Raw genomic sequence first — 18,915 nt, 5'->3', positions numbered from 1 at the left:
AGACGGCTTGCTTGACACATTCTGCCATGTACATTCAGAGGTGAATGTATTTATTTGCTGAACAAGTAAACTCCCAGGTCTAGAACACCTTTATCTCATGTTAGGGTATTATTTTGGTAGACCTGTGTGTGCTTGCTAAAATAGCTTGTTTTTGTCTGTAAGATAGAATGAGAAAGAATGACTTCCTCTTTCCTTCCTCAAAGACAGGCTGACTGACTGCCATAAATCACACGAGATTTCAATACAACAAACAATGCAAAGCCTAACACAAAACTTTTACATTCCTTGTTGTATTGAAATTTTGTGACATAAACCCCAAAATCAAACTATTTTACACACTGACCACTAGCGGACATGTACAATGTGATACTGTATTTAAACATATGACTAATGGCAGGTTCACGGCCAGTTGAACTGAACCTACTTTGCTGCATATGCAAATCACATGTTATAACTGCCATAATTTATGGGTCCACATTTCCATAAAATTCTCTTGGGAAGTATCACTGCTGACATGGAGGTAAACAAAGTGAATGGCAGCAGGACAAACCTGTATTGTGTCGTGTAAGTGTCCACTTTGTATTAGACTCCTTGTACATAAAATCGATCTCAAAGTTGTTCTAGGATGGTAACTATGGACACCAGAACTACATTTCTACAGAAGACATCAGTCATTAATGATCACATCAACAGAAGCTGCTTCCATCCTGTGCATTGCCAGACCAACCCAGTACAAACCCGTGAGCAAGCATAACATCACAACAACAACAACAACAACAAAGTTTGAACAAATGAGCGATGAGGAATTGGATTCTGCAGTGTCTGAACAAAGCAGAACATCCTCGTGTGGGAGAGGTGATGCTAAATGGACATCTGCGTTCCAGAGACACTGCGGTGCAAAGAAAAGCGGGTTAAGAGAGTCGATCAAAATGGGCGATTCTGGTGGTGTTGAGTCTAGGAGGAGAACAACATCATCTCAACCGTGTTTATTCTGTGCCGTGTCCAAATTTCATCTGGCGTGGTGTGGATGGTAATGATAAACTGATGGAAAGTAGATGGAAAGTAGCTGTACATGGTGCCATGGATGGCTACAGTAAGGATGCTCACATTTCTCCAGTGGTCTAATGCCAATCAGGCAGGCTGGAACTGTTAAACAGCTTTTCAGTACAGCCAGTTTGGCAGACCTCCGCATATTAAAGAACCGACCAGGGGGGAGAGAATGTTCTGCTTTGGGAGGATGTTCAGGGTGAAGAGGTGAAGAATCTGTCTTCACAGGAAGCTCTGTACATAATCAATGCATTGCCCGTTTTAACCGGGATACAAAATAAGAATTGCAGTCATGTTTATGCACCCAACTGGAGTCAATGAATGTGCTAGACTTGGACAACGAGACAAACATATTTTCTCTTCATAATGTTTACATTCCCAGAATGAATCACACATTAGGTTCATTCAGAGCTGCATTTAACAATCATTCAATGTCCATAGATCGACACTGAACCCCTCTGCAGCTTCCCACACTGGACAACCATCTGTTGTACCTTCACAACGCAGACACTGCATCTGAAGAGTTCACAGGGCCTTCAGCACCAGCTGTTATGCATGGAGGTGATTCATTTTTCCCATTAAATAGCAGGGATTTACAGGAGCTTTCCCTTACAGTAAACCCTGTTGAAAACATCCATGATAATGGAAAGTAGTTTGTTTCCAGCAAAATTGTAAACCAGCCATTCCCTTTTTGTGAGCGTCTGCTTGGCATTGTAATGATGTGGCTTCTTTCTAGAAGAAGGACAGCCAACCTTGCAGCTTTACAACGGTGAAAACAATGAATGACTTTTCACTTTCTACTCACTTATGAACTGATCTGGCTACGGCTGAATCCAGCTGAACAACAGCTCACGAGGACCTGGGGGAACCAGCGCTCATGTAAGTAGTTGCAGCAGTAAAAGCATTGCCACTGGCAAACAGCTACAAAAAGCGAGCAATGCAGCCGAGACTTATTCTTTAAACAGACATTCATCTTTGCACAAAGCGAACAAGTAGAGTTATATGAATGAAACATGTAATTGAGTAAAACACACTTTTCAAATGCCAGACTTTTTTACTTTGTGTATTACTTAACAGTTAACATTCTGCCATATTTGACTGCTGGCATTGTGTGGCTGTGAACAAAGCATGCAGCTACAATACTATGAATGAACACTTAGTTGAATAAAAAATGCAAATGGTTTAAAGATTGTTTTGTACTTTTTTAGTGCACTGCTTTACGCTTTGAACATGCTTTAATATGTGTGTGCTGTCTGATTGTATGGTGCTAAACACGCCTCCATTCATGAGAGCCACCACAAAGTAGTAATCAAACTCATCATCATCTGCCATGTTTTTGGCATTGGCAAAGATATGAAGCTCATTTGAACAGTTGCAACTGCTCATTCAGTCACCTGAACTAATTCACCTGGACTTGCCATTTTGAGGCAACTTCCTGATGTGGCTTAATGTGGCATGTGAAGACGTTACACACTGGAGGCATAGCCAATTACGTTACTGCAGAACATTACTCTTGGAGAATGGCATGAATTTACATGTTTTCTCTAAATGTTTGAAAAGGTGACAGTTGTTGAAAAACTGTAGTGCATTCTTTTTTTTTTTTCATTTGGCAATACAAAGTGTGCAAAAAAACTGAGCAGTATTACAGAACATGCAACATTTTACAAATGGCGCCCCCAAAGACCAGGAGTTTGCCTCAGCTCACAAAGACTCCTCCGGGGCAGGCACCTGCTCCCTCCAAGACGACGTTGACTCAACGTTTGGTCAACATTAGGCTTGAGCAGATAGAATTGTGAGCAGCCTGCCAGGCTGAAGGAGCTGAGGGGAAAGTCAAACACTCCCCGAACGTGGCCTATCTCCTCCAAGCAAAGGTAGCGGCTAATCTTCCCATCTCTCTTGCACTGTTCACACTGGACTTTCACACAACTCACACTGAAAACTAAACAGATTTTTTTTTATCTCTGCCCAAGATAGTGCAACATGCTTGCAAGCCATAACTGAAGGCTCCTTATCAGTATTATTTGGCTTGTTATTTAGTTGCGCAATCTAACCTTTCCCATATAGCTCTGGTGGAATGTGGTAAAACACATACAGGCACTTTTTACCCTGAGTGGGCAAGCTGTCATGTTCTTAGAATGGTCTCAGGATTCTGATTACCCAGGCTCCCCCAGTGAAGTCACCGACACCGGCACCGTCCTGCATTGTGCTGTCATGGCCCCTGTTGAAGAGCATAGTGTTAGCTTAGGACACTGCTCAGTTTTTTAATCAAACAAGTGAAATGCAGCTCTGACAAAACCCCACGGCATGTTACAGCAGGCGAAACGTCGCGCCTCTTATCTTAATGGGCCCAAGTGAGGGATTGTGGAGAACTGGAGAAAGACTCACAAACCCTTCTAAGGTTCTTCAGCCACTTGGTTGTCAGTGGTGACAGATGCCTCCTCTTCCTTTCTCTCCCTGAATGAAGACCTATGCTCTTGCCCTTCCTTCATCCCCACCTACTGCACTTCTGCCCTCTCCCACCACCACCACCACCACCACAACTTCCTCCCATTTCTCACGCCGTGACACCACTGAAGCACACACAAAAACAAAAACTTCAACCTTGGCTCCACTTCTACACCCTATGATTGAGGTGTTTACTCTCTGTCTCTCTCTCTCTCTCTCTCTCTCTCTCTCTCTCTCTCTCTCCCTCTCTCTCTCTGTGTCTCTACATCTTCCTTTCTCTATTGCTCACTGCCTGTGTGTATGTGACACTGGATCAGACAAGCGAGAGGAGAAGTCCTTGTATGACCGTGACCTGGTGCTTGAGGAGTTCCCACCAAAACATGAGTCCACGTGAAAAGACGATAACACTTAAATAGATAATGATATCTCTTCACAGAGGAAAGACAAGAACAGAGAAAAAAGTGTGGTCACGCTGATAGGGAAAACAATTGTGTTATTTAAAAAAAAATGTATTTACAAAGAAAATCTGAATGAGAGCTTCCAGAACCTAAACTGAGAGCCCCTCAGCTAGGCTACTGTTGGTGTCAGTGTCTTCAATCTGAAACATTTGTCACAGATATTTCCAGAATGTTCTGAGTGTTTTTCAGAAAGTATTGGGCTAACCTTTCTACCTCTTCTTTGTATAGCACCTGGTACTATTTGCATTCAAAATGAGGAACAGCACATCCAAAATGGCTATTGCCTGAAAATCAGAGGTACATTTCTCGTGGTGGAAGAATGTCTCCCATTACACACTTTTACACTGTATTCCTTACAGTCTAACACATCACACCAAAGGAGGCATGAGAGCCATCAAAATATTTGGCTGGTATTGAAAGATAAAGGAAGACTGTAAGCCATTTTCTGTCTGTTCTACCGAAGCATATATTCTCCAAGACATCTGAATTCTCATAGTCTTAGAAGGTCTGTACTGTAATGAGCTTGTTGTAATGTCATGTGAAGTGAATGGGGTTTTTAATGATTTAGTTTGTGAGGGCACAAAACTGAATCTGATTAATGCAGATTCACACATTAGCATACAATTCTTCTGTGAAGATGAGAGAACTGGAATCAGCTCCAGTGTGTGTGTGTGTGTGTGTGTGTGTGTGTGTGTGTGTGTGTGTGTGTGTGTGTGTGTGTGTGTGTGTGTGTGTGTGTGTGTGTGTGTTTGTGTGTGTGTGTGTGTGTGTGTTTGCTTCAACTGGGCTGAATCCTTCTAGGAAACCACAGAAGGCTGACTCAGAGATCTCATCTCTTCCGGAGCCCGGGACCCCCTATCTGCCTCCCCGGGCGCCTAGCGGAGTCCCTGAGCACGTGCGTGCCCTCGCTGGTCAAACAGCCCGAGGGCCCCGTGGGCGGTACAGGCGCTGCCCTCACTACTACCTCTACTGGCCAGGCGTGTTTACACTGGCACTGGCTCAGGGACTTTTTCAACTCCTAGCCTGCCCGCCTTGCCCACCCTCCCGGCCACTGCAGACGGCAGGCAGGAGGGGTGACTCTGACCCTCTTACTCACTGTCCAAACAAAGCTGTCAGAGTCGGGGCACCTCTGCCTTTGTTATCAACCCAACACATGCCACAAACACAGCAGCACAGCGTATTTATAGAGCACGTTGCTCACAGTAACAAACCGAGCTGCACTGGTAATCCTGGGTAAGAAGCAGACCTACTACGTGAGAATGTGCATATACATGAGCCAAGTGGGAAGAAGTGACAGGCCTGAACAACCCAAACCTGAAATGGATAGGTCTGACTCATTGGTGATTTTAGTGTTAAAACATCACCCAGGGCAGGAATAGCGGAGCTGGCTCATCAAGGTAAGTACAATGTTCCGTTGTCGTCAGGTGCCTCTGTGGTTGCCATGGCGACATGTTGTCCACTCTGTATTGGACTTGAACCCTGTGTTGATTCATGCCTGTCATGTAACATCATGTCAACACAAAATGACCTGATGGTTTTTTAGTTTTGTTCTCCCAACAAAATCAAAATGTATTTTTAGAGACCGCATGACACATCCATTTTCTAATTAAAATGTTCTCCTCGTTGGTCACTAATGGGGAGTTCTTCCATGCCAACCTCTGCGAACCCAGCCAATGTTGTGTTTGTAAACGCTCTCCTTTGGTCCCATGGATACTGCCACTCGTAAATTTTCAAGACGATAAATATTTGTTCTTAATTTAATTTTCACACCGGCCTGAATTTAAATATTTAAAAGATGGTTTGTAATTTGTTTCAGTTGCTCCAGTCCCTACTTGTAGCTTTGTGTGCGCTTGCCCATAAATGTGTGTTGAGCTTCACTGGCTGACACCTAAAATAAGGAGCGGGCAGAAACAAACAGACGAAGCGGTTTAGCGTCCATTCTCCTCCATCCTGAGCTGTCGCGCTGCTGTAAGTAGTTTGAAAGGCTGTTGTATACATCATTTATCAAATGATATATGAGCCCCTCTCTGCAGTCTAATTAGGATAGTCGTTTCTTCCAGGTATTAGTGGATCAGGGCTAGTAAATACCAGTAGTTCTCATGAGTGAAGATTCAACTCTACAATCTGCTTCATGTAGCCAGTAGCTGGTAAGACATGGCACCATCTTTACAACAAAACCTGTACTTGCTTGAGTATAAGTATAATATCTACATTTGCTACATCAACACATTACTATACAATTTCATAACATTACAACTGACATCCCTAACTATGTTATAGATATCCTTCATTTGAATGTAATTTCACTATCTAATGACTATCATGGATTTGCTTCATGTGAACAGCAATCAATCACGACGCCCTCCTTAAATGGGACACACACTCACACACACACACACACACACAGAGAGAGAGAGAGAAAGAGAGAGAGAGAGAGAGATAAAAAAAAGAGAGAGAGAGAGGTCACAGCACTGAATGTGAAAGTGCTTCAGTCCGCATCAAGTTTATAGGTGCTAAACCACTCACAACTCATTTTTTTGCTTTGGAAGCTCTCTCACAGCGAGTCCAGCCACAGCAGCAACTGCAAAGGAGTACTCCACTACAGCCTGTTAAAAAATGGTCCACACTGCCAACATCTTCCACGGATCCTAACACCCAATATACCCAGCGGTAATATGTCACAAGCCACACACTGATAACCTAATGCCTGCAGATAAATCTTCATCATCAACGGAGCACAACACGAGAGAGGAGGGCATTTGGAATGCAAGGTGACATTATTAAAGCTTTGGTGGGGTTTGTGGGGCCCTGCCAAGTGCATAACTCATACGCCCACCACCACCCCCCACACCCCCCACCCCCACACCCGGCCCCCCCCTCCGCTAGTTTGTGTTGTGACTGGTACCAAGCTCCAGAGTCAGGGTGCAGCCATAGTTCACGGGAGTATTTTGGGGAGCATTCTTGGCAAACAGTGGAGCCGATGCAGCAACTTCACAAGACGTTACAGAAATAAATACCCTCCTTGACTTTTCAACTTGGAAGTATTGCAATGTTGTTCACTCGGAAACAAGACGTTCCAGTTGATAGTTACTGTCAGCAGAAGACTATGCGGTGACGGCATACTTATGAAGACACTGATCATAAAAGTTGTGGCTTTGTGGGGTAGACAACCTTACTGTCACTTTTATGTGTCTGGTAAAAACCCAAATGGCTTGGCATACTCCATACTCTGCATTCACACAAGAGCTAATAAGACCAGACACCAGTGCCTACTGTAATATCTACTGTAACAACCCAATCTTGTATGGGAAATGATGAGAAACTCTTCATGAGGAATAAGGACAACTGAGGAAAATAATGGTTTCCATGTCATGCGGTCAGATGTGGCTGACTTGTCCACAAAGTGATGGTGTATTTAAAACAATGGAATGCAATGGAAGCCTTAAGCCCTGGGCTGTAAACCATGGGATGAATAAACTAGCCTTTGGAGGACATCGAGTGAGGTTTTGAGCTAGGCACTAAAACTGCACTCCACCGTGCTCAAGCCAAATGTGTTCAAAGTCCAAGAAGTGACATGGCTGTTGGACAAAAAATCTGTAATCTTTAGCCTTTCGTCATCCAGCTCCAAACAGCTGTTATCAAAAACCCTTTTAAGACACTTATCAGGAGACCTGCAAAACAATCCATTAAACAACAGTCCATGCGTTTACCAAACATATTGTTATGCCACAGGTGGCCATCTTTCGCGTCTCTGAATGACCCAGTCTCTTCTTCATTTCCTGCATAATTAACCTCCACCTAACACAGAAAACCATTCAAATATCTCACCATGTACTTAAAACCCAAAAGAAAAAACTGTTATAATTAAAGATAATCAGAAAATGTGAAATACAATATATAAATGTTTACATAAGAAACCAACTGTCTAACAAGAACATTGTCATGAATTGATCAATTTAAGTTATTTGTTCAGTTTGAGGCCATCTTGAATTTCTTCTGGAAGTGACATTAAGGGAAAAAAAATGATTTCATCTGTTTTCATGTACACTGTATTTCATCTGTTTTCATGTTAAGATATGAATGTTGTACAGGAGCCATATTTGAAACCCTGACTGATGGTACTATATACTCTCTCGTTGGGTTCTATCAAGGCTAGTTTTTGGTTTGGTTCTACACACAGAGACACATTGGACACACATTGTGTGTGGAAGTCAACAGTTCCCTCCTGATATGGAACATATAGATAATGTTGAAAGAATGCAGGGGTTGTTGCAAAGTCTATTGTAAATATGGAAATGACCAAATGCAAATACTGTGCCTAGGGGAACAAAGAAGGCCCATAGTGTTACTGCAGGTATCAACATTTCCATGTAACCATGGAAAATTAGTTAAAAATTGTTAAAATTTTGATATTTTAAACAGCAAGCATGTTTCTACACATACTTCACTGCAAAACAGTCAGGCCTGTACACTGTGTGATAGCACACTAGAATTGTAACATGTTACAATTATACGTTATCAAGTGATGTTGGAAAAAGCAAACCCCTTTTGTCAGAAAAATATATATATATATTGAAATAGACAGCAGTCTTACAGTTTTAAAGCTCTGAAGACGTTGTTTTTATAGAGCTGTATCTCAGAACTCCATAGCGCCATACTCATACTACAGAAGTGGGACACAAAAATTTGTAGACACTTGCACATGATATTTTAAGACAAGAGAAACCATTTTAATCTCAAATTAATGTCTCAAGTTGAACATTCATGACAATAGATTTAAATACGAAAGAATGAAAATTACGTTCAAAGAAACATCCTTGACATACAAATATATCAAACCAAATGAAACACATCAAAATAATTCTACTTAACACCAAAAAAATAAATAAATCCAGAAAACCAGAGGGCCCTACTTTAAAGGAAGGAGAGGCATGACCATGGAAGCTGCTTGTGCTGGTTACACAATGTTCTAGGTGACCTACAAACTCAAACTGATTCCCCTGGACTGTTTACTCCTCTGACTGGATTGGAATTTGTCTGGCCCAACAGTGGTCCACGGAGCATGCTCACATTACACTCTGTGGACTTCTCTTCGGGGGCCAAATGAAATACGTGGGGAGATTAATGATTGGACAGCCCATACATCATGGACGTCGTGAGCACTGGAGACTTTTGACTGATCCTGTTTTGTTGTTTAAATCGCAATATGCTCGCATGTGTTCTGATTTATTGCATGGTCAGACTGAAACTGATTTGAGGCTATGAGCATCAATAAAAATCCATTAATCCATAACATTGGTCTCAAACCGATCACGTTGTGTGTGTGTGTGTGTGTGTCTTCATCCAGTCTAAGATGAGTGGGTTAAGCCCTTTTTGCACAGCCACCACGGATGCCATTGTTTCCCACCAGTCCAACATGTGTCTCCTCTACAGAGGTGTCCCTCACAAGGAAATATGACCAAAATATGCCTTACATTTTGACATGTTAGCGTTTTGTGTTAGGTAGTTCTGTCTCTGTTAAATCCAGAAGTTTTGCAGTGAAAAGCTTTTAAACTTCTGTGTAGTAACAAAAAAGATGTCAGTTATCAGATTGTCCTGAGTGCGGTTTGTTCTGAGTTATTGTTTACGTGGATGCTATCTCTCCTCTTTTTCACCCTTTTGTGATTGTTGTCTTTTAAAACATGCTACGATCTATTAAAACAAAGTCTACAAAATAGTACCATTTGACTTTAAATGTTCTTTTTTTTTTTTTTTGCTAATCAACTGTTAAATCGGCGGGATCTGACTTAACATTGCTTAAGAAGAGTAAATAATCAAACTAAAAGCTGACAACGTAGAGAGTGGCTGTCTTGATCTTTGTTACCCTGTTTAAACCAAGAAAATTTCAGTCCGATTCCATAAGAGCTTCATCAGGCAACACGTGCAGATATGTAATCAAAGACAAATATACACCATGAAAACTAGGTCCAAAAGGGTAGACCAAGCTTCAAAATAAAGATATTTGTAATAATAAGCATTTCATCCTATTCTATTTGTCATTCCCTTTATTGACAAATATAGGCATGTTTCAACAGAGATTTATAAATATTTCATTCATTCAAAGAGGATGTCTTGGATGTCTTCATCTTCAATTCCAGTTGCAACAAAATCAAGCATTTCTGTTTTTTGTGTGTTTATTAGTGGGCTGAGCATTGACTAAAAATGCTCTCCGGTCCAATCAACAACTTTATCTTCAGCATGGGGAAATCCACATCCATACTCTTATATATTTATATATATTTAACCTTTCTTTAAAATTAACATTTCTTCCACTAACTCCCCAGGGTGGTACCCCTAGTGCACTGTCTTCAGAAAGTACCAAATGCAAAAAGCAGAACATCATCGCGTTGCCTCGTAGTGAGCGTGTTCCTTTGCACTGGCACTGAGAGTTTCAGAGAAATATCCGATCCGAATATTCCCACGAAAGAATGCAGTCAACACATGGAGAGAATGTAAAAAAAAAAAAAATGGCTGTTGGCATGTCAGCAGCATCCATGAAACCCTCTCGAAAAACTGGAGAGAGTTATGGCAATCAGAAGACCAGAAGTGAAGTAATTCCCGTGCATGAAAGGAACACCAGTGTTACGTCCCAAGGAGAGAAAGGGCCAAAATGGAGACCCCAATCCGGCCCGCCAAACAATCAAGCCAAGGCCATCGGGCACCAGGTCTCTCCTCTGACGGAACCCGTCACGTCGGCGGAGGATGTAAGTCCCACACTGGTGTAGAGGCTCTCCTGTACGGGGTACTTCACTGCGGAGTTGGTGGAGCTGACAACCTCTCCTTGGCCAGCCATGGCAGAGTGGTTCGCCTGCAGCAAACAAGAAGAGGGGAGTTAGCAGGGTCATGTTTGTTTGTCTGTTTGTTTGTTCATTTTCGTTAAATGTGTGTATAATTCTATTTTGGTTGGCCATGGAAAAAAATGAAAACAAAAAAAACATCCAATGTTTCTGCATTAGACTCCACATTATTATTGTTAATGATGTTCTGCTAAACTGCACAGTAGTACTTTTTAAAAGCACTGCCAATGTACACTACAGTAGTTCAAATCTATGTTTGAATGTAAGGTAATATATTGAAATTGATAACAAATGTAAAAAAATCAATGATGCACATACATATTCCAGACCTGTGCTGTGTGATAAATTACATAATTTATAACAATATAAAAGACAACAAGGTTTGGCTTATTTGCTTATTAGCAATACTTATACAAATACTTTAGCTGTCATATATCTGAAATGCTTCTCTAACAGCTAAGAAGAATAATATACAGTGTAAGTAGGTGAACTCTTTGACACCTGGGATAGCAATTCTTCTGTATTCAAGGATCATGTATTTACAGATAGAGATAAAATGCTGATATCATGGTTGTCATCATTGATTAAGGGATCATAAAACACCAAAAATTACTATAGAGGATTTCGGAGATAGGCCTACACAACAAGTGACCTATGCAAATACACAGCAGAAAGCAGCACGTATTACAGAAATAGTAACATCTACAAAATGTACCCTTTAAAGAAACAATGATCATTTCCCTACCCTTTACCACATTGTATGTCCTAACAATAATAAAAATACTAAGGAACCATGTGCATCCTTACCGAAGACACTGACACCTGCGTTGTCGGTGGACTGTTCTTCGTGCACTCCTCAGAGTTGGAAGATGAGGACGAGGTCGGAGTCATGGGAACAGAATTACTTCCTGTTGGAAATAAATAGATTGTTTAAAATTAGAAAATGTATTCTGATTCTATTTAAATTTTATTATAATTAAAATCATAACATGTATAATTATAATATTTGTTTGCAATAGATTAAAATGTGACATGCTGCAGAAAAACATTCAATCACTTTACCGGAGGATCCTTTTGATTTGTTCAAGGTTTTTGGTTTTCGCTTTCTCGTCTGAATTCCCTCTTTCTTCATAGCGAGCGGTCGTGGTACCTTAAAAAGTAATATGAATTTTTTACTTATACGCTATTTTTACTCTCACAGTATAATAATAGTAATAATAGTGATAATGATAACTATAATAATAATAGATTATTACACAATAGATTATAGATGCTGGTGCTGGTGAGATTTGAAAAATAAGATATTTCACAAGCCTAGTTTTGTTAGTCTTAACTGATTAACTGAATGAAATCGAAACTTCAAGGCACAAAAACATTCATCGTCCTGTTATGCTATAGATTTTTTCAATACAAAAATGCACACATGTAATATTGGGGGATATAATTTGGCTAGATTACCCCGTGTAATTTCGTGTAAAGTCCGCAAGCGTTACACACTGGTTCCCCCTCGGCGTTCCTGCGCCACAAAGTGGTGGTGCTGGTCTGGCAGTTGGCACAGGAGAGCCCGATCCGCCTTGATGATGACTGTGAATGAAATTACACAAAATTATACAAAATGCCCTTACAATCCTTTAACATCAAACTAATGATCATTGTGTTGGTTTTACATGTTGACGTAGGAGAAAGCTTAGTCATTAGGTTTGACAGGCAGAGAGGACTATATCTTAATTTAAAAAATGTACATGTAAAATATTCTGTGTATATGTGCATTTCTAAATAGATGTAGCCTACGCATTTGAGCGAAATAGGTCGTATTTGCACATACACTCTGCTCATTTTAACATGGCAACTGCTCCGTTGAGATAAACGTTGACATTACACAGAACCACTGTGGCAAATTCCAGTTTACTCTTAACATTATAAATTGGCAAAATACTTGGCTACGTGCTCATTCTAACCCCTCCTGGGCCAATAAAAATAACCTTTATTGTGGGAGTAGGCCCACGATGATCCAAGGAGATAACCTTCACCTATTGTTTTAAATAAATAGACAGGAAATTGAGTGGCTAAGTAGTTCGCAAAACGGGTGCTTACCATGCGCTTCTGGGGTTTAATTAATGGCCGGCTGAGTCCATTCATTTTGCTGTACAGACCACATGCGTTGCAGAGAAAGTGACCCGTGCCGTCGCGTCTCCACAGCGGGGTGGATATGGAGCCGCAGTTGACACACTCCCGGCTCTCACCCATGTCATCCAGTATATCTGTGAAGCATTTGGACATGCGACCATTCATTTCATTTGATGCACAGAGAAAAGACCTTACCAGACACGCCAAAATGCATTACACATATTAACCTCATCGATTTCGAAGTGTTTATGAGCTGTTGTTATTCACAATGCTGTCATGTTTGGGCCATTGATGAATAGATCAGTATGACTTGAAAGTTGTGTCAAATTGCACTTACAAACAACTTTATTAAACATTTATTTCGAATGCGTTAAGAAGCATCAACTACAAAATGAATGCACTCATATTGTCGTGCATTGAGACCTTTTCCCAAACAATTATAAAGTTGGAATAATTGCCACTGATAAATTATTATATAATTAATTACATAGTTTATTTATAATTCTTACCTATTTTTGGGAGTCTAAATTCGTAAGACATTTCACTTTGATTTGTTTGTTTGTTTTTTAGCGCCAAGCTATGTGAATAGTGTGCATAAAACGCAGAGATATAATAACCCACCCATACAATTTCTGGGCTGATGATTGATATTAATGCAATACTGGTTTCATGAGACGATGTGAAAAGTAAACTAATATGTCAATACATACCTCCATTAGGTCCTCGGATAGATAAGGATGCGCCTCTTGTTTGCAAGGAATGTAGCATGGAGTTCTCGAATGGTCCTCCTGGCCATGGAGTGGACAACTGTGATAGCTGCGGTGCCACATACCCTCCGTAGGGGCTGGCATAGGAACCACCGATCGGTCGGGTAAGGTTATACTGATCTCTGCTGTTCACATTCAGAGGACTTGAGTAGCTACTGTCCCTGGATGTCCCATTGTTCATTGGCGGGCTTGGAGAGTAATGGAAACGATTGGAGGTGTGGGGGCTCCCTGTGCTGTACGACGGGCTCTCGGGGGTTGGCTGCGACCATACCGGATGGCTGTTCACCGGATGACTCGGCTGAGACGACACGTTTGACTGCAAGTAAGGGAGACTCGGAATCATAGGCCCAACCCGGGATGTCGGTACATAAACGGGTGAATTCGGGTTGGAGTGCATATAGCTGGCTGTAGGCGAATCATAACCCGCCTGAGTTTGAGCCGCGGCGATTGCCAGTGTTTGGTACATGTCGCTAGGGTCCACGATTAGTCCACTCTTGTGTGCACCACCGGAGATGATGAGTTTGTTGCCCTGGTCCAAATCCGTGAACAGCGTGATGTCCTCTGAGCTGGGTAGGGCGGTGTTATGATGTCCAAAGTGAACGTAGGAGTGTAAAGACCTGCCCTCTGTGCGTCGGGTTCCCACAGTGTCAAGATGCGTTTGCGGCGGCGCCGGTGACCTCAACTCCTCCGAGGTGTGGCGGTCCCTCCTGTCACCCTGCAAGTAGCTATGATCAGCCGGCGACCCTGGGCTGCTGGTGACCTCACGCTTGACCATTGACCAGCTGTTTTCACCCAGGTCCATCCAGGATCCTTTAACTGTCTCACAAAATGAAGAACGGAGTGGGTGTTGTAGGCGCCTACCCTGCACCAAAGAGAAATAAGAAATCAACAAACTGAACGGCATTTTCCCCAGTGAAGCTTTATAGACAAGACAAAGACCCACAATAAATACTGTTTGATCATCCAATATGACTGATGCAGCAGTTGCAATGACAATTTCTAATGGATAAACTCACTAAATATGGTAAGTAGTGGACCTTAGTCGATACTGAATCACAACAGGTTTAAGCCTAACACTAAATGCTATCTTACCTCCTTTCTAGAAATAGTCGACATGAGTGGTGCGATTTAGTTTCATTTTAACAAAGAGATGCCAGACGCATTCGTGCTTTCCTAAAAAAGTCTGCTCATGATCGCCATTTTATCACTGTGGGATTCCATGTAAAGTCAAATCATTATTTTCTATTTAAGCCTCTGAGTAGCTTACTTACTTACTAAAAAGATATCTGCGGGTTAAAACACAGCATGATTGTGAGAGCTGAATCAACTTGTAACAACCCTGTCTGGTGTAACTTCATAATTACAAAAAGCAGCGCATCGTAACAGATAGGAAACAAAACGCAATATGTCTTTGAAACAAGTAGATAACCACTTGATAAGACTCCCGAGAGATAAGAGCTTCAGGCAACGTAACGGTGAACAATACCCGAAATGATGAAGGTTCTCTGCAGCTGGTACTTCTCGCCACCGTGAAAGACATATTTTACACCGGCGCACAGACAGAATAATGAAGAAGAAAAAGTGAAAACCCGCACTAGATGAATGTATACAGACCTATTGGTGGTTTCCCATCAGTGGCTCGCAGATGTATCCAACAGTTATGTCGTAGCAGGTCTTAGGAAAGTTGGGAATGGAAGGCTGAAGGCACTCGTGACGATTTAAGAGGAGGCGCTTCGTCTTGATTGGAGCAAACACATCAGCTCGATGGGGGTGCTAGCCTGTACCATCAATCAAGGAAAAATACTTTGATCACCACAAAAATGACACAAATTTGAGAGTATCGGCTGTACATGAATAGTTTTGTGTTTTGCTGCAATTAACTGGACAACGTCGCGAGTTCATCATCTTCCTTGTTTCCAGAAGAGGTGATTGCCTTCTACAGTCTACTGCATGCATTAGATGACATCATACTTTGTGAATAGCAGTAGTAGGCTCGAAGTACTATGAGACAGCAAATGCTATTTCCCTTTTCTTCTATGTTTTCAAAATAAAGTATTGTATTATACTGCTTTCAGAGGGAGTGAATTTGTGGCATTAAACGTATGATTATTATCATGTATTATAGCACGATGGCAGTAAACTTAGTATATTAAAGCGTATTTATGCTTCTTCAGTGTGGTGAGTATCCTAGTAAAAAATCGAATGTTTCTTATGTTTTCATATAGGTCTAATTTGTCGATATAATTCCTTGACATGATTTTAACATAGTGTTGTTTTCTGCGTGGAGATTGGCAATGTCATGCAAATGAAGGCCAATGGTCATTAGTTTATTTAGGGTGATTTCGTTTAGGTCTGAAGGGGTCCTATGCACAGAAACACAAACACCCAGCGGGGTGAGAGGTATTCCGAAAGATCTGCTTTGAACAGGCGATAATTGATTCAAGCAGAATACACTGTTTTTTGAAGTGATCAAAAGTAGAACAGAGGTGACAATTGAATTAACCGAAGAAATGCTGATGTTGTACGATTGCGCTCAGGCTAACCTATTAACCTTGTGGGATTGGACAAATTGTAGCCGAAATACTGCTTTTATAGCAATACACTAGTAGACGATATAGATCATTCAAGGCTTATAAAATTAGCCTTCGAAATTCTGTGTAAAACACGGGTCATTGAAGCAATCGTGAACTGTGGATGACGCACAATGACAGCGATGGTCGCTATCTGTTTGTCGACTCTTCATGTAAATTACGTTTAAAACAATGTCCATTCTTTTAGCTTTCAGTTTTAACGGCCTATCTCAGAGTGCTTTGGTAAAACGGGACCATACTTTTCCCAAGCACTCTAAGGCATGTGTCCTTCACTTTTTTCTTACAATAGCCTACCTTTCACTTTGATGTGAACACAGAACAAAAAATAAAGCGTAAAACTTGTTATAATCAGGGCTATAGGCCTACATTCCATGTCAATGAACACATTTCACCAAATCTATCAAAACAAAAAAAAGCCTTTCTGTTGACGCTGACTATGATCTGAGAGACACTGAAGATTGAATTATCCGGGCGACAGTCCTCTGTCTTTTTTTGCAGCCGCCGTGACAGATGAAGTGTTCTCTTGTTGCTGTCATGCTGTGAGGTTCTGTGACACACTAACTGTTGACGAATCACTCTGGGGAAAGAGACGAGACGCCTCTCAGTCTCATCGTCTGCCATCTAAATGATCCAGAGATGGTTAGCAAGAACAATAAAACCAGAAAAGAGGGTATAAATACACATGTCAAATCGACGCCTTATATGAAGATGTTTTATGCCATAGTTCAGGCAGTTTGCCTAGGCAGTGAAATAATTGCAAGCTTATAAATAGCCTGTAAGAAACCAGTCGCATACTATCTAGGCTGCTTTGCAGAAAAATAGCCTAAACGAAAAAGGTATTTAATATCAGTAATAAACAACAACAACAGTAATAATAATAATAATAATCAAAACAACAACAATGATAATAAAACCAGGTACTTCTTTAATTATTTGTTATTGTGATTGCCTTGATAGCGGTTGTCTCTATCGCATTAATTATTTGTGTAATCGAAAAACGCGATTGTAAGGGAGGTCTTTTAGGCTGTTGGCTACTTCAGCCGCTTCTGAAAATTATACTGGGTACTGACAAATTATGTCATCGAACGTGAATATAGGCCATAGTTTCGATGACGGCGATCATTTTAACTACTTGATTATAACCGGATTGACTAAGCTTTGGTTGCACATGTTTTAGGAATATTATAGTCACAAAGTACAACACAAGTACAAACGTATCATATCACCTAAAGGGCTACCACCAACGCATTCATTCTTTCGTATCAGGGAGCTTACAACATTTTATAAAGGCACGGGTCTTTCTTTTTCTTTTTTGTACTTTGAAAATATTTGTGATATGGGAAGTGGCAGAACATTCCAAGAAAATCAGTCTAAAGACCACTACAGCTAATAATAATAATAATAACGATAATAGGCTGTTGCCACTTGGACTTCTCATTTGGAAACATAAATGCCTGCTGAATATCTTCATGGACTTACTTCACTCAGTATATGTTTTACAGCACATGTTTTTTCACCGATAAATAGCCTGGACAACCTGAAATATTGCGAATGTGTTTCAAATTTTTCTCTCGAAATCATGTGACAATATTCGAAGTAGCCTACTATCTGCCAATATTTGGTTATTTATTAAACTTGAAATTAAATTAATTTATGAAACTTCAAATTAAATGAATGATATGTTTACTGTAATAATACTATCCACATATTATTCAAATTGAAACGTGTACAGTATACAATGTAAAATATTTATAATAAATATATATGTTACATACGTAAAATAAATAGGGAATGCCATATAATAGGGCATATTATATAAAAATTAGGGCAATACATGTCGATGTTTCCTTGAGATCGACACATAAACTCTCGCATTACAGCCCACATGGGCCAGTACAGCCCACACTCTTACCAGATAACCTACTCCACCTAATTCAGTTTCTCTTGCGATATCCCATTCACTGCATCCGCCTCTTTAGGGGCAGGATTAGGCACATTTTGGTTCCACGTCATTTACGGAACGTTGCCATTAATAGTTTACCTGTTACTATTTTAAACAAAGTGCACTCATCTTCCAACAATATAGCCGTTCTACAGCTCACTTGAATGTGCACTGATGTGTTACCCATAGGCTGCATGCATGCTTGCCCAGAAGGCCTTGTATAGAATATTTCTTCTGTGTAACTGAGCAAAGCTGTCTTTTTGTCATTAAAACCGACTTGTTTACTCATAATTTATAGGAGGCGCAGTTATGAGCGTCAGCCATCACTGGCACAGCTTTCTCATACGGGCTATGTGCGAGTGGTTGTGGTACCCGCCTCTGCGATGGAGAGCCAGAGGACTCCGGAGCTGTTTGAAATGGTAGATGATTAAACTGAGCAAGCAGGTGTAAAAGCAACCTTTGTCATTTGGACAGTGTGAACCGTCCTTGCTTCCCTGGCCCCGCCTGCGATGGAACGCCCTCACCTGACCAAAAGCTCTCTCTCTTTCTCTCTCTCTCTTTCTCTCTCTCTCTCTCTCTCTCTCTCTCTGTACAATTACAGCGGCTTCTAACAGATTATACCTCGTAATACTAAGCAGAGGCAATCTTTGCTGTCTATGACAACTGCGCACACCTGTGCTGCTACAAGCGTAAGGTATAGAA

General features: G+C 41.0%; 1 protein-coding gene across 2 annotated transcripts; it reads right to left on the bottom strand.

The window, feature by feature from the left end:
* Positions 1 to 8,658: 8,658 nt before the first annotated feature.
* Positions 8,659 to 15,423, bottom strand: gata6 (GATA binding protein 6). Of its 2 annotated transcripts, none has more exons than XM_012827978.3 (7): positions 15,295 to 15,423; positions 13,624 to 14,542; positions 12,881 to 13,047; positions 12,245 to 12,370; positions 11,849 to 11,936; positions 11,594 to 11,694; positions 8,659 to 10,797 (listed from the first exon to the last, which is right to left on the bottom strand). In XM_012827978.3, exons 2-7 carry the CDS (start codon positions 14,480 to 14,482, stop codon positions 10,630 to 10,632), a joined length of 1,509 nt encoding a protein of 502 aa, XP_012683432.1. In that variant the 5' UTR covers positions 14,483 to 14,542; positions 15,295 to 15,423; the 3' UTR covers positions 8,659 to 10,629. The 2 variants fall into 2 exon arrangements, with proteins under 2 accessions (XP_012683432.1, XP_012683431.1); XM_012827977.3 differs by lacking the exon at positions 15,295 to 15,423 and adding an exon at positions 15,167 to 15,289.
* Positions 15,424 to 18,915: the final 3,492 nt, after the last annotated feature.

Source organism: Clupea harengus, chromosome 25 (genome assembly GCF_900700415.2).
Source record: "Clupea harengus chromosome 25, Ch_v2.0.2, whole genome shotgun sequence".
In the NCBI taxonomy this organism is placed as follows: domain Eukaryota; kingdom Metazoa; phylum Chordata; class Actinopteri; order Clupeiformes; family Clupeidae; genus Clupea; species Clupea harengus.
The sequence above is the reverse complement of the archived record's forward strand: the minus strand, read 5'-3'. Positions and strand labels throughout refer to the sequence as shown.

What these genes read in the sequence shown, in the direction of transcription:
- gata6 (XM_012827977.3), bottom strand. Translation starts at nt 15,220, where the DNA reads ATGTCTTTCACGGTGGCGAGAAGTACCAGCTGCAGAGAACCTTCATCA. An exon ending in TATCCGAGGACCTAATGGAG is followed by an intron (nt 13,048 to 13,623) that starts GTATGTATTGAC and finishes AATGCTTCACAG; the next exon opens with ATATACTGGATGACATGGGT. An exon ending in TTAAACCCCAGAAGCGCATG is followed by an intron (nt 12,371 to 12,880) that starts GTAAGCACCCGT and finishes TTTCATTCACAG; the next exon opens with TCATCATCAAGGCGGATCGG.